We start from the raw sequence: 15,127 nt of genomic DNA, 5'->3' as shown, positions 1-15,127 counted from the left end.
GAAACGCTCCCCACAACCCTTTACAACCCCCTAAATTAGAACATCAGGGCTGAGCTACCTGCTGTGCAGCCAATACACACACACACACACACACACACACACACACTTATCTGCTTTCAGGCAGGTGTAATATCAGAGAGGGACCTCTCCACCTCAGGAGAGTAGCAAGGGAAAATTGAGTTTCATTTCTCAATGTCAGTGAAGATATGCCGCAAAAAAGGCCTGATATCACCCAAACGAGAACTTCATTCATGGTCCTCTCAAGTCAAATGTAAGATTAGGTGGAGATGCTAAAATACACAAAATTACATTACCCACAGCATCAGGGAGCATGTGTGAAACACTATTTTACTGAATTACATCATCCTAAGAGACTCTGTTGGAAGCGTTCACTTGAAGAACATGATGATAGTGTTCAGAAATGTCTCTGTTGCGTGCGGCTGCTTGTTAGCCAAGTCGCCCCATGACATTCACCCAGCAGGCCTGTGATTCGCCAGGTCAGCATGGTGGAAAGGTCCCTTCACGCGGGTCAAATGGCAGAGTTTTCCATGGAGACCAAGAGAATGACATTCCTCATGAAGAGAAGGGGAAACAAATGGCGATGGAGGAGTGCAAAGAGAGGAGCTTGTGTGTGTAAGTCAGTGGGGGAGTCTGTGATTTAGACGGATGTATTGAACTAAGGTGGCAACTGTACAATGACTGTTTTCAATAAGCAGTAGAGGGAGTTCATGATTGCTTAGCATCCTGTTCACATCAACGCTGACAAAAAAATGTCATAATGTTACTACAGACGACTTAAAACTAAGTGACATCTGTACACAAGAAACTAGGGGTCAGATTAACTAAACAGGGCAAATTAGCGATAGAGCGCAATTCCATAAAATCGCTGATGGAAGGAGAAAATTCTGCGGGTGATTTACTGACAATGCGCACATTAAAGAACACAGCCGCAACATCTCATTTCTATAATGAAATGTTGCAAATTAATTTAAAAAACATAAGTAAAAATAAATAAATAGATAAAAATAAGATAAATAAAATAATAGCCCACAAAACACAAATTAAATTAAATTAAATTAAATTAAATTAAATTAAATATCCACTGTATATACAATGACCATCAGTGGTGTGAAGCAGAATTCTAAAACTAATCATTTGTGTATTTCCTGGACATTTTTTTATTTATTCCCATTTATGTAATCAGCTATTTATCAGAATGTCATTATTCTGGCTCTCTCTCCTGGCTTCTGTTCTTTGTCTGGAAGCACAATATCTTGCTGGGCTGATTGGTGTTTGTAGTGAGTTATCGTCGTGTGCCAAGCCACAGTAAACCAAACAAAGCAAGCCGGCGCCTTGCCAGAATCAATCTATAGTCTACAGAAGATACACAAAAGGAATTCTGCTTTAATCATTCGAAGTTTAGAGGAGACCCAGAGTGCAATAGCACAACCTTCCAGCCTGGCTCATGTGTTTCCAGAAAACCTCTGAATAATTGTCTTTCTCACTCCAACAATTAAGCCTGCCAATGATGCCAGCCATGTCCCATCTGCAGCTTAGCATTCTGGGTAAAGCGTCGGCCCAGAGCAGAGAGTGCTTCACGGTGGGAGAGGAGGAGACGAGTCTTTTTGGCCAAAGCCCACTCTGCCAAACTTTTCATCCAGATGTGAGCACAGCGGCAGAGCGGATTAAAGTCTGTCTGTGTCTAAAAGGTGTAGAAGAAGCGAACGTTTCGGCAATCTAAATGGAAATCATGCCATCTGTTTGGAACTGATCCTTGTGACTCAGGCCGAATCTGTATGCCACAAACTGACTCTTTTGTGCACTGATCCATAACATAGAGAGACTGAATATGTGAAGTCTTTCTTTTTTTAGATGAATTTAGAGCTTCATGATTATGATAAAAAACAATGGTTTCATTATTTAGCTCAAGTCAGTTCAGTGTTGATTCAGGCTGTGCAATAAATTGTATTTTAATCATGATCACAATTTCTGCTTCTCTCGATTTATTAAGCACAATCGTCAGCAATATTTGCCCATTGGTTATTTATCCTGGAAACCTTTCATTTTAATTTGTCATTTGTGTTATCTTGCATTGGTAAGAAGCCTTCACAAGCTTTCATGGTTGCGGTTGCCAGATGTCAAGAGTTTAAATGCCCCAATCTTAAAAATCAACAGACATGTCTGTGATTGGTTACAATGCTCAGCCGCTACAAGACACAATGTAAATAGATGCAACAGGAGTAAACCGACATGATATGTGTATTGATACTTTTCCATAATTGCAATCTTGACTTTTTTTTTTTTTTTTTTTTTTTTTTTTTTTTTGGTTGAATCATGCCTGACACTTAAATGACATAAAAAATCTGCTGGCTACAGTGAATAGCTTAAGTACTGCAGGTAATGAGCCACTTCCAGGTCTAAAATCATTAGCTACACTATCGTTTCTAATGTTCAGTACATGCATTGCGAGGAATGACTTACCCTGCTCAAGCCCATGTGATAACTGCTTTTTTCCAGCTCAAGAGACTCCAGCAGCTCTTCAACAGCCTGAAACACACACACGTATAAAACAGTGAGACAGACATAAAGATCTAGTATGCTGTCCACCTCAGCAGGGCACCAAGTGGACAGAGTGCTGACTAGGGTGCCCTTTCTGTCAGCTAAGCCACCTTGGGGAAACCAGGTCACAAACAACTGTCTTAATGTCTGACCCCTCTCTTCTACTCACCCATGAATGCTTTCTTCCTGACAAGATGTCAGGCAAATAACAACATGGCAGGGGATTAAAAAAATCTCGGTGGACTGATGACTAATGGCTAGAGTTTGAGCTAAAACCACAGGGAGGTATTGAGTGCTCTCTGCAGGGGCACAGGGGCCGACTGGTGAACAGGTTCAGTGGTGAGAGACGAGCCAAAAGCCACATCTAAGACTAGCAGCAGCAGATGGATTACAGGTCTAATGGGGAATCTGCTGAAAATTTGTTACCAAAGAGAGACCTCTGAAAAACATAGCAAAAGCAACATGAAAACAAAGATCATTCTCCTGAGATACATATAGGCCTATTTGAGCATATAACATGTTCTAATACTGGCCTAGGAGAGGAGAGGAGAGGAGAGGAGAGGAGAGGAGAGGAGAGGAGACGAGACGAGACGAGACGAGACGAGAAGAGAAGAGAAGAGAAGAGAAGAGAAGAGAAGAGAAGAGAAGAGAAGAGAAGGAGAAGGAGAAAGGAGAGGAGAGAGGGAAGAAGAGAAGAAAGAGAGAGAAGAGAAGAAAGAGAAGAGAGAAGAGAAGAGAAGAGAGAGAAAGAGAGAGAGAGAGAAGAAGAGGAGAGAAAGAGAAGAAGAGAAGAGAAGAGAAGAGAAGAGAAGAGAAGAGAAGAGGTTTAGTTCACACTCTGGTCCATTCATGCTTAGTAATAAAAATTAAATATAATTAAATTAATCTGAATAGTTTTTTTTATTAGTTTAGTAAATTCATTATTACCATTTGATGCATTACCATTTATATTTGTCAAAAAGCCAATAAAGCATTTAAGCATACGCCTATGGATCAAACTATCTTTAAGGTCATGAGAAACCTGTGTTCAGTTAAATGTGTCCAAATGTATTGATACTATATATACACACACACATGTATAATCTACATATTTAAAATTTACACATCCATTGTATGCACATAAAGTTCATATTAAGACATTACAGATCTTTGTAGACTCAATAACACAAGCGGGGTCAGTGATAGGACAGGATGCCACTGATAGAGTCGTCACTCTGGGCCCTGATTAAAGCCTTTATTGCCCTGTCACCAGAGCAGAGCTGAGATTAAGGGGGAAAGATGTGTACTACAGCCCCATTAATCAACAACACAGCTCTCTGCCCTGAGCACTGTCATAATCAATTACATGGAAGAGCAGCTCATGAAGGAGGAGCCAAACAGCGCTTAGAGAAACAACACACTCACAAACACACACATAAAAGGACACTCACCCTTTTCTCATCGGTTACGATGTAGTTCCGCCCATGTTTCTTTGTCAGGTGGGGAGTCAGCACATCAAAGCGGCGACGGAACTCCGAAAAGACCAAATGATCGGGATAACCTGAGGAGGGGAGAGCCGAATGACAGAAGCGTTACAGGAGAAGGACATGTGTGATTCTAGAAAGCTACAAGGTCTGTGGAGGTTCAGCAGAGAGCAATGATGAGGGCATTGGTCAGTCGCTTATCTTGAGAATGTTCTGCTTACTCAGAGCTTTAGGCTGAAATGTGCCAAAACATTTTCCAGTGACATTTTGCTGATTTCACTGCAATGTCTTCAAAAAGACTACTCAAACAAAATAAGCCCATGAACGTCTCCAAGAATAAAAAAATGACATCTAGAATACTACATAGCGTCTGGCCACATAAGCCCTACAAAGGTCAACAAACCCTGCGAGAAAAACGCGATATTCGGAAAAGTCAAACCTGCATGGAAAATTTGAACTTTGAAATCTCTTCATACATTTTTCCACATTCTCTTTAAAATAAAGGTCACAGATCGATAACCAGGGTCATTCACACTCTTTATCTTATGTTTTAAATGCCTTGCTTTTAAAACTCCAACCTTGGCGGTAGATACGCAGGGCGTCGAGCAGTTTGGAGCCACGCAGCTGTGCCCGGAGCAAGCACACATCCAGTTGCATGAGGCCATTGTCACAGCTTTCTCCGTGTGTCTCCATCTCCCCAGAGCGAGATGAGGGTCTTCCCAGCACCTTCAAATCCCCAGCCGAAGTCTCTGCTTTAGGCAGCAAACAGTGTACGAAGTGCACCCTGGATCGCCGCACTGTGTCTATCAGTGCATCCTATGGGAAAACGTACAACAGTCACATTAAGTTTCAAGGCACTTTAATTATCGGCCGCAGCGTTTTTTTCTGTTTGGCTGAAAAATGTAAGTGGGACCTTTATTTTGATAGTGCCAGGACTCTATTTTGACAGCTCTTTCTAAAGTATGAATGTTTATTTTACAGGTTTATATTTTCATATTGTTTCATTTAAAAATTATTTACTTCTAATTTGGTAAATAACGTGTGTGATAATAACACAAGGAGGATGAAAATTTAGGGGAGCGAATTTGGCATCCAAAAGGTTGTTTATTTCGAATAATGTGCAAATTGTGCAAATAAATATGTTTTAAGAGCTTAAAACAAAGATTGTTGATAAAAACAGCCTAAAACTAGAACTGTTAAGTACTTAAAGGGGTCATATGATGCGATTTAATTTTTTCTTTTCTCTTTGGAATGTTACACGCTCTTGGTGCATAAAGAAGATCGGTAAAGTTGCATAGACTAAAGTCTCAAATCCAAAGAGATATTCTTTATAAAAGTTAAGGGTCAACCACACACCCCTAAAACGGCTCGTTCTAACACGCCTCCACATCTCTATGTCACGATGTGGGAAGATTTGCATAACGCCGCCCAAATGTTCATCCAAAGAAAGAAGGAGTAACGTTTATTCTCTCTGTGGCTGCAGCTGCCATGTCGTGGAGTCGATGTGTGTTTCGTTAAAGTGAAACTTTAAGTGTGGCCTTTCTAAAGAGGACACAACTAGAAATCAGTGGTTAAGTTGTATTTCAACACTGTTCCAGAACAGTTCAACCCAAATATTCAGAAGTGTGCTGCGCATTTAATGGAGAATGAGGACTGTTTCCTGAACCAATAGTCTGCAATGCGTCTGTGGCACAATGGCTGTTTCTATAAAGTTTGGCAGTTCAAACTTTGCAAAGACAGTCTGGCACTTCTGACTCACAGCCTGAAGGTACGTTTTTTTAATATTTAAATATTTTGCCGCTTATGATTCAAATGTGAGTTTTGAGCAGTTCAGAGTAGCACTTGTTTGTTGTTTCTCAGATCACAAATGCAGACATGGTTTTGTTTACGCAGCGCAATCCACAATGCAATGTGTAAAAAGACAGTATAAGTCATTATAATCAGTATTATGTCCCCACTGGACGCAACAAATGCCTTGTCTGTAATGGGTTTTATTTGTTTCGTCTCATCTAGTGATGTCAGGATCATGAACGAATCTTTCTATTTAACAGGATCTTCTTAGTGAACCAGTTCACCAAATCTATCTGAATCGTCTGAAAAGGTTCGCGTCTCCAGTACGCACTAATCCACAAATAACTTAAGTTATTCGGTTTATAAACGTGCCTTACACTCCCTCTGACGTGAAATAAACCAGTACCCCGAGTTATTCAGTTACTCCTAACAGTACATTGACTGAACTGCTAAAAGAAAACCGAGATGGCATCACAGTATGTTAAGGGCCGTAACATTACCGTCACACGCTTGAGGCTTTTGGCCAATCACAATGCACTGAATAGCTGGCCAATCAGAGCACACCTCTTTTCAGACTGATGAGCTTTGTAAAAATCGACACGTTTCAGAAGGTGGGGCATAGAGGAGAACCTATAATGTACATTATAAAAAATAATGTGTTTTTTGAACCTTAAACCGCATAAACACATTGCATTACACCAAATACACAAAATAATGTTCTTTTTAGCAGCATTTATGACCCCTTTAAAACAATGCTAACTCCCCTCCACAATATTGAGCCTGGAGTTTACCATGCTTACACAGCAACACAAACTCATTAACAAGCTCTTATTCCATCCACCCCTCCTTACTACTAATGACGGCCATCTTAAATACACATTTTCCCGCTCTTACTAATTTTTAATTAAATTCTATTTAATTTTAATTCAGTTTTTATTTTAATCAAATAAACTTTTGTTACACAATATGATTTATACAAGAAAATAAGTAACAAGAGTTAAGTAAATAAATAAAGTAAATAAATACAAATAATAAGAGGACTGATAAACAGGCAAAAACATATTTGCACGAACACTTTCATAAATGAACTACAATGAGCCCTTCCCTCGAGTTCGCACTTCTTATTGCCGTGCCCACTCAGCTAGATCAGAAAATACATAATTATAACAATGCATCGGAAACAATAAGAGCACAGTAAAACAGTGATGGAAGACAACTTTAAGGTCTCTCCATCACACTATATAAAATAAATATACATTTAACTGCAGCACTTATCATCTTTAAATTAAATAGGAAATCAGCTATCCTGCTCCAAGATATTCCATTGGCCATCAAAAAACTGTATCGTCGACTTCTAGTCACAATGGGTGATTACCTTATTAAATGAGGGTAACTAGTTTATCTAGATTTTCTACTTCATATTTTAGTGGCAGTGCTCTAATTAGCATGCCAGGTTTTAGCTCTAGGATCTTTACAGCCCTACATTTTCTGTTCCAGTCAAGGAGGTCCATAATAAGGTTCCATTCCGGTACTCTGTGTCTAGCTGTTTTGAATGCATTAGTGTATGGATGTAGTTTTCACATTTGAAGTACTTACCACTTGCAGTTTAATCTGGATGCAGAGGGACTTCTTTTTAACAGCGGCCACACCAGTGGTGAAGGTCTTTCTCATGCTTGTGGCCCTGCGCAGGGCCAACTGTGATCCGCCCTCAAGCCCAGCAATAGAGCCTGACAAAACTGTGGCACCCCCTGAACGCCCCATAAACAAGCCGCTGATATTCTTCCTGCAGAGAGAAGGACCAGAGTACACACAGAATAAGCTGGGTCATTTAACGCCTCCACAAGTAAATTATGCACCTTTTGAAATAAGCAAAAATGTTGCCATTATACATAATCACATCTCAGCAGTTGCTTTTTCAGTAACAAGCAACATTAGCTTCCCAAACACTAAACATATAGTAAATGTTAATTTGACCAAAACAATTCAGGTAACTTGACAAAAAAAAAAATCCCCATTCAATATTACTATACAGTAATAATAAATGTATTTTTTATTATTTAAATTATAAAAATACTATTGTACTGTTTAATACAAAACAGTATTTATATAAATCTTATTATGACTACTATTATTATTTACTATTATTATTTAAGTATAAAATATGAATCAATAAATATTACAATTTCTCTGCCATCTTTTTTTTTTCTCTTATAAACATTTAAACATAAATTAATGATTTTCACTGTTTTCACATTTAGTTATAAACCGTGTGGGATTTGCCGAGGGGGATTTCCCCCCCTCTGGTCTATGCATCCCTGCCTCTACTGAATTATTTTTATCCCCCGTGGGGATAAAAACATCCCAGGAACACGCTCCAACGTCCCATTCTAAATCAAATGATTCGCGATACGTGCTTTGAAATCCTGATCTGAATCAAATGATTCGTGATACGTGCTTTGAAATCCTGATCTGAATCAAATGATTCGTGATACGTGCTTTGAAGTCCCAATCTGAATCAAATGATTCACAAAACACGCTTTGAAGTCCCAATCTGAATCAAACGATTAGTGATATGCGATTGGATTGGAGCGCTTCGAAACAGTGAATCATTTCAATTGGAGCACTTTGGAACAGTGAATCATTTTGCGACACAATGGTTTAACTGATTCAGAGTTTCAAAAAGCTCCGTTGTGTTCTTTGCTCGCTTTCTCTATAGCCTATGATTTATTTGTTGCTCGAGTAACCATGGAAATTAAATCAATACAATTAATAGGCATAATGTATGCCTACAATGTTTTTATTTAACTTTGGTAACGTTAAATACAGTTTCCGTCGTATTAAAAACATTTCATAAAAAGTTTTCAAAAGCATCCCCCCCTCTGTTTTTTTCACAAATCGCACTCTGGTTATAAACAACCCAAACTCACAGCACTTGTAGAGATGGAGTTCACTAAATGTTTGTACCAGCAGGCAGATATTAGGGTCTTACTTCTGAGAGTCCTGCAGTAAAATGGCTGCATTCTGAGAGGCAGGATTCTGTTTGGCATGGCTCAACCAGCCACTAGCATCATACTCCACCCAGTCAGTCCCATGGCTGTGACCCAACAGGAAGTGATGTGCTTTCTCACTCTTCAGCAGCAGGGCGGGGCCTGAGGGACACATTGAGCGCATGAGGTTGCATGACTTTTCCATACATAAACATCTATGTGTTATAGTATGTGCGTGAGTGGGCATGAGGGAGGTGTATTGTTTTCTGACCTTTGCTCTCTCCATCCACAGGGCTGTAATAACTGAAGAGTCTCTCCAGCAGAGTTTCCTCCGAGCCCCCGGGCTGCAGAGCTTCTTCCTCCATCAGCCACAGCAGGCCCCTCGCCTCATCGGTCCTGGCCAAAGTCCGTACCTGAATCATACAGACATGCAAGAACACTTTGTTAGACTGAACCGTAGACAGGGGTCAGTAATACAAACTAGGGAGCTGGGGACACAACAGATTAAAATCCCGGACGAGCCCCCAATTTAGGTTACAACCCCACTTTTAGGCTAGAGTGTAAATACTTTTTAATGTTTAACCCTGTAAAGCCTGACATATAACTGAACAGTGAGAAAAAGGACCCATTATAAAAGGACCTCTAAACCTTCTGAAAGTACTACCAACTCATCACTCTCCGCAATTTCTTTTTGAAATTCTTTTCCACTAAGATTCTTCACATGAGTCATCAGTGCAAATAACAAGACATTAGACCCAAAAGCATATGCTGCACTGTGGCTATAACAACTCAATCTCTCTCAAGAACTTTGTTTACTCGCAATTCAAGCCGCTTTCATTCATCAATACTGTGCATTGTTTAATTTACTTTTCATTTTATATTTCGATAATGACCTCAAACACAACATTAGTCATTACATGAAAGCAATTACTATCCTTTATAGAATAAGAGAGAGGAGGAGAAAACGAGGGGAAAAAAGATGAGCTATTAGTCTTGGGCTCCTCATTAAAGGCCTGTATTAAGTAAGAGCTCCAGGGCAGTCAGGCAGGCATTTTTAAACCTTACACTCTGGCTGTCTACTTAAGCAATTAATACCAGTAATGGCTTCTCCCTTGTTCTGTATTGCTGCACTGACACTTTGCAGGCTGCTGAATAACTGCGGATGAGACTGGTGCAGAAAAGAACTTACAGCAATTACACTGGCTTATGAATATGCTCAGAATATGTCTTTAAATATTACTTTTCACACTGATGAGACTGTCGTCACTATGCCTCTGTACTATTTCCATCAGGCACAGATTGGCTAATTAACTCATCAGGGTTGTTTTAATGTGTGCTTTCAATTACTTAATTTTTAAAGTGCTCATTTGACAATTTAGGAATTTCTTTCAAAACTTCAGCAAATTGAAAAGCAGAGAAAAGCTTAAAAGATTACATGACTACACAGGCATTTGTGTTTGCGTTTCTACTTCAAGTCGCAAAACCGTTATTGGTGATCGTAACCACTGGTGGCATTCAAAACACTTCATAGTAATACTCAAAGCAGCTTGTTAGAAATTAAATCACACTCATCGTCTTTGCAGTCAGTCACTTATCACTGACCCATTGTAATCTAAAATCCTTTTTTAAACCAAGGATGCCTGTTTAATTCTATTAATTCAATCATAAAGATGGTTACCTGAGATACTTATGATATTTGTTGCCGCAATATCTAAAAAATTACTAAGTAAAATGCCCTATCCTGCAGTGTGTGGTTGTTATATTGCTGAGAAACATAACATGTACCATGTGTTCCTGCCACTCATACAGGTTCAGTCAAGATGGCAATAAAAAGTTAGATTAAGTTTTAAACAAAAATAACATAGGATATACTGTAAGTAATATACAATACTGTTAAAAAAATAACATACACATATATATAATAAAAAAAAAAAAAAAAATATATATATATATATATATATATATATATATATATATATATATATATATATATATATATATATATATATATATATATATATACACACACACACACACACACACACACACACACACACACAAGATGAAATGCTGTCAGAGCAATCTAAGGTACAAATAATATCTGAGCAAAAAATCTGCATACAGCCTCATACATGTCTCCGATTCCAATACGCTTAAGATTTAAGAGGGACTTCTAAGCATGATCCCGACACATTTTGTGAGAGAAACAATGTCATCAAAAGTGCTTTCATTAACAATGCTGAACGTTGTGCCTTAGGAAGAAGGAGGGCGCTTCCCACTCAGTGCCCACACACACAGATACAGAGAAAAAGAACAGCCTCTCTAGTCTCATTAACCTCCCAGAAAGCCACATTCCTGACACGCTGCTCCTGCAACATCTGGCTAGATATGACAATATAATAACTTACCAAAACAGATAACTTTGAGGTTGAGTTTGCGCTCAAATGACAAACTAAAGGACACAAAAGTCATCGACTAGAACTTTCAAGCAGTCAAACTGAATTTTCCCCAACGTTGTGAGAGACGAGGGAAAACTCAGAGATTCAAGTCAGTGCTGAAACTGAAAAGCACACATTTTCCAGATAAGGCCCCTTTGGGGACAAGCTAGGATGCACTACAAAACCTGAGGAGGAAAGAAAAGATGAGGAGAGAAAAGAGTTGCTTACCAATGCTTGAGTGGAGGCTTGGTCTATAGCTGATACAGACAGTGATGTACTGGACTCTATGTCATCTAATGCAAGCTCTATGTTTTCCTAAACAGGGATAGAGGGAGTATTAGTCAGCTATGATTTCAAACTGATTTTTGGGTTAAAGGTTTAAATTTTTTATATGTCTACTACTATATTTTCACTTGTTCTACGATTTTACACCCTCGTGGCCAAAAAAAAAAAAAACCAAGTAAGTGGCTTAGAATCAGAATCAATCAAAACTCAATCATTTATGCGAATACGACATTAAATGTATGCGAATACAAAACCTATAATAATAAACTGTTTGCTATAAGCACAATAACATGCATTTAAAAAACAGAACTATTTTTAGAATAAAATTTTCATTTCACGCCGACTTGAATTCTGTAGGGAGTTCCAGAACATCGCTTACAGCACCATTATCTCTATGACTGATGTCTGATTGGCTCATGTACTTAGCCTGATTATTGATTTTGTTAACAAGGCAAGCAAGCACATTTGATTATAACAGCTTAGACAAACATGTTAACTCTGCATGATTAAATTTGAGATTGTAATAAAATCAGCATCGATTTAACTCAGCTAGACAGCCCAAATGAATTGAGGCTATAATTTATTTAATAAAAAAAGGAATAATTTAATAGTTGTAACGCGGTGGACTGCTGCACCTCCTTGTAGCGCTCTAGCTCCTGTACAAAAGTGCGTTCGTGGAAAAGCGTTTGGAGACGTTCTTGGGTGTAGTTGTGGCACAGCTCCTCAAAGGTGGCTCCACGGTCTCGCTTGGTCAACTTTGGGTTCTGGAATCCCGGTGTGTCCACAATAAGCAGAGAGCACAGGGAATGTTGACTCGACTTCAGCGCTCTAAACCAGCACAAGCATACAATGGATATATATTTAATGTATGTTAGAGTCATCAAACAATACAGGCTTTTTTCTTGTTCACAAATGAAACTGGGATGTATGGTAGGCAATTTAAAAACCTTCATTAATAAAAAGAAAATGAATGCCCTGACCATGAGAGGTAACAAACATTACCGGTTAACAAGTGAGATGACCAGAGTAAAGAGTTCAGAGTAGAGTCCAGCAGCCATGGCCTCCAGACACTCCAGAGCTGTGATCTTTGGAGCTGTGAGGCAAAACATATAATTTAATACTGCCAAAGCCAGCAAACACAATTCCTTTGTATCCGAGGTCTTGTATTATGCAAGATATTACCCGAGTTGTCTCCTGTCCCAACATCATCTGGTCCCTGGCGGAATGAGGTGGATCTCTGTAAGGTTCCTTTGGGCTGGTGTTTGAAGATAGAAGAAGAGAGCTCTTCTAGGGTGCAACCCAAGAGGTAAGCTGCCTTCTGTGCCCACTCGTGACGTGCAAATTGCTTCCGGCCCGCTGTGAGATGCACAGGGACAGCATAAATACCATGTTGAATGAAGCAACACTAATGACTGTGGAGCTCTTATGGTTTCCGAGAGAAGTCTTATGCAATTCCGCTGATTACATCATTTACATACTGCCATGTTAGCTGTAGAATACAGTTTTGTAGTAAAGATCTAAAAGTTTTAATGAAGAAGAACAGTGGTTTTCACCTGGTCGATTACAAATTAAAGTAGGCTCCAGGTTAGTTCCGGTCATGGATGATAAAATGCAACTAACTAGGATTATGCTTATTTAGAATATCAGTTTTGAAGGGCGGAGAAACTCTTTCCTTATATTTCGTTATTCAAATTTGTCATCCAGTCAATCACTGGTATTTTCATGCAAATCCATCTGTTACTTAGTAAAGATTTGCCAAATTAAGCAGATGCCATGGACAGGCTGTGTGACATGTCCTCATCCTCAAAAAAATCATGAAGAAAGCTATAAAAGGTAAAAGAAAACACATCCCACAAGAGATTAAATATGGATTTAATTAAAACAATGACGAGTTTCAAGATTACTAGTTACTGGAAAAATTACAAAACATCAGTGTTAATATTAGTTCTGGGCAACCATTAATCGCATTCAAAATAAAAGATTTGTTTATATAATATATGTGTGTGTACTGTGTATATGTATTATGTATATATAAATACACACACATGCATGTATATATTAAAAAAGTGTTATGTTTATATATTAAATTATATGAATATAAATATGTACATGTAAATATTGTGTCTTTATACATACATAATAAATATACACAGTATACACACATATATTATATAAACAGAAACTTTTATTTAGGATGCGATTAATCGCGATTAATCTACTAATTAACTAATGACCAGCACTAATAAATAGATCTCATGTTATTCATTTTGTATAAGGCTAGGCATATAAAGCTCATGATTTTTAAACTGAATATCAAATAAAAATCTAATTATATTTGGCTGAATACACTTGAATATATTTGATTGTTTTATCAAAAATTAGGGTTTTTTTGTACAACAAGCTATTTTGGTTCCATATTGTTGATATGATATTCAATGTAAATTTGGACAACCACCATAGAAAACCACTGACTACATAAAACTCTCACTTTCAGAGCTGATGATGTCTGTGAGTTTTAATATTTAGACATCACAGAAAATGTGTCAGCTTTTTAAAATCTTTTTGAAGGTTTTCAATTGTTTCCAGCGGATATTGCTCCAACTGACCTCAGAACAAATCACAGAGTCCTATACAAGAAGAGTGACACGCAAGCTGCAGTGATGTTGCCGCAACCAGAAGAGGTCGCAGAGAGAGACGAAAAACGACGCAGGCCTCTGGTGGAATAGATGAATGCCAAAAATAAACAAGAACTGAGAGCAAACAGGCTTTTTGTTTGTGTCTGCGTCTTAACAACAGAAAAGCACTGCAGAAATGAAAAGTCTACAACATGAAGAAACATCAGAGAGCCTGAGCCTTATAAGACAACAAAGTTATGATGCTCCCCTCCCTCACCCGCACATATTCCCACCAAAGTTCTATCTAAGCTTAAAGACTAAGACATGGTTATAAACCTCTGAAAGAAAAGAAGCCCAGCAGAGAAATGAAAGAAGAAAGAAAAGAAGACAATAAGAATGCAAATGGAAATGTCTGGCAACTATGATAACAGCCACACACACACACATACACACACACAAATGAGGTGTTTGCTTGTTGTGCTGATATATAATATTCATGCTCTTTACCTTCATCAGCCTCTGCTTTGTAACAGCAGCATGCAACATGCAAGTAGAGAAGAAGAGGTTAGAACATGACAGACATTTTTCAGTATTGTACAAACAAGGAACCAAAAATGCAATCATTAGCACACAAACTCTTGCATATACACATATTATTGGCTCTTCCATGCATTTTCAGTAGCCATTTCCATATTAGTTGTCAATTAGTAAATGACCAATACACGCTTTTCCAATGACTGGCCAATGAATGGATATAACAGCATTTATCAGGACTAGTAATAGACTAAATTAATTGTGATTTTTTTTACTGTTTTTTTCAATCAAATTTAAAATCATAATCTCTTATGCTTACCAAGGCTGCATTTATTTGATCAAAACAGAAATGGAAATCGTTATAAATGTCTTTACTGTCACTTTAATGCATCCTTGCTAAATATAAGTATTTAAAAAATTCTTACTGTCCCCAAAGCTGATAGGTAATATATATC

The 15,127-nt window shown here is 38.2% G+C and overlaps 1 protein-coding gene across 9 annotated transcripts in view; it reads right to left on the bottom strand.

The window, feature by feature from the left end:
• Positions 1-15,127, bottom strand: part of LOC109103565 (unconventional myosin-XVIIIa-like) — a 102,217-nt gene that overhangs the window by 38,546 nt on the left and 48,544 nt on the right. For 4 of the 9 annotated variants that reach the window (XM_042739531.1, XM_042739532.1, XM_042739526.1 and 1 more), the window contains 11 exons: positions 14,646-14,660; positions 12,706-12,879; positions 12,526-12,616; positions 12,159-12,351; positions 11,467-11,553; positions 9,072-9,213; positions 8,803-8,962; positions 7,410-7,596; positions 4,601-4,838; positions 3,990-4,099; positions 2,482-2,547 (listed from right to left, as the gene is read on the bottom strand). In XM_042739531.1, the coding sequence (XP_042595465.1) occupies positions 2,482-2,547; positions 3,990-4,099; positions 4,601-4,838; positions 7,410-7,596; positions 8,803-8,962; positions 9,072-9,213; positions 11,467-11,553; positions 12,159-12,351; positions 12,526-12,616; positions 12,706-12,879; positions 14,646-14,660 (1,463 nt within the window). The remainder of the gene's footprint in view (positions 1-2,481; positions 2,548-3,989; positions 4,100-4,600; positions 4,839-7,409; positions 7,597-8,802; positions 8,963-9,071; positions 9,214-11,466; positions 11,554-12,158; positions 12,352-12,525; positions 12,617-12,705; positions 12,880-14,645; positions 14,661-15,127) is intronic. The other 5 variants (XM_042739534.1, XM_042739535.1, XM_042739527.1 and 2 more) reach the window with 2 other exon arrangements.

The sequence above is a fragment of the Cyprinus carpio genome, chromosome B15 (assembly GCF_018340385.1).
Source record: "Cyprinus carpio isolate SPL01 chromosome B15, ASM1834038v1, whole genome shotgun sequence".
Taxonomy (NCBI): Eukaryota; Metazoa; Chordata; class Actinopteri; order Cypriniformes; family Cyprinidae; genus Cyprinus; species Cyprinus carpio.
Note: the sequence above shows the minus strand (reverse complement) of the source record. Positions and strands in the feature narration are given on the sequence as shown.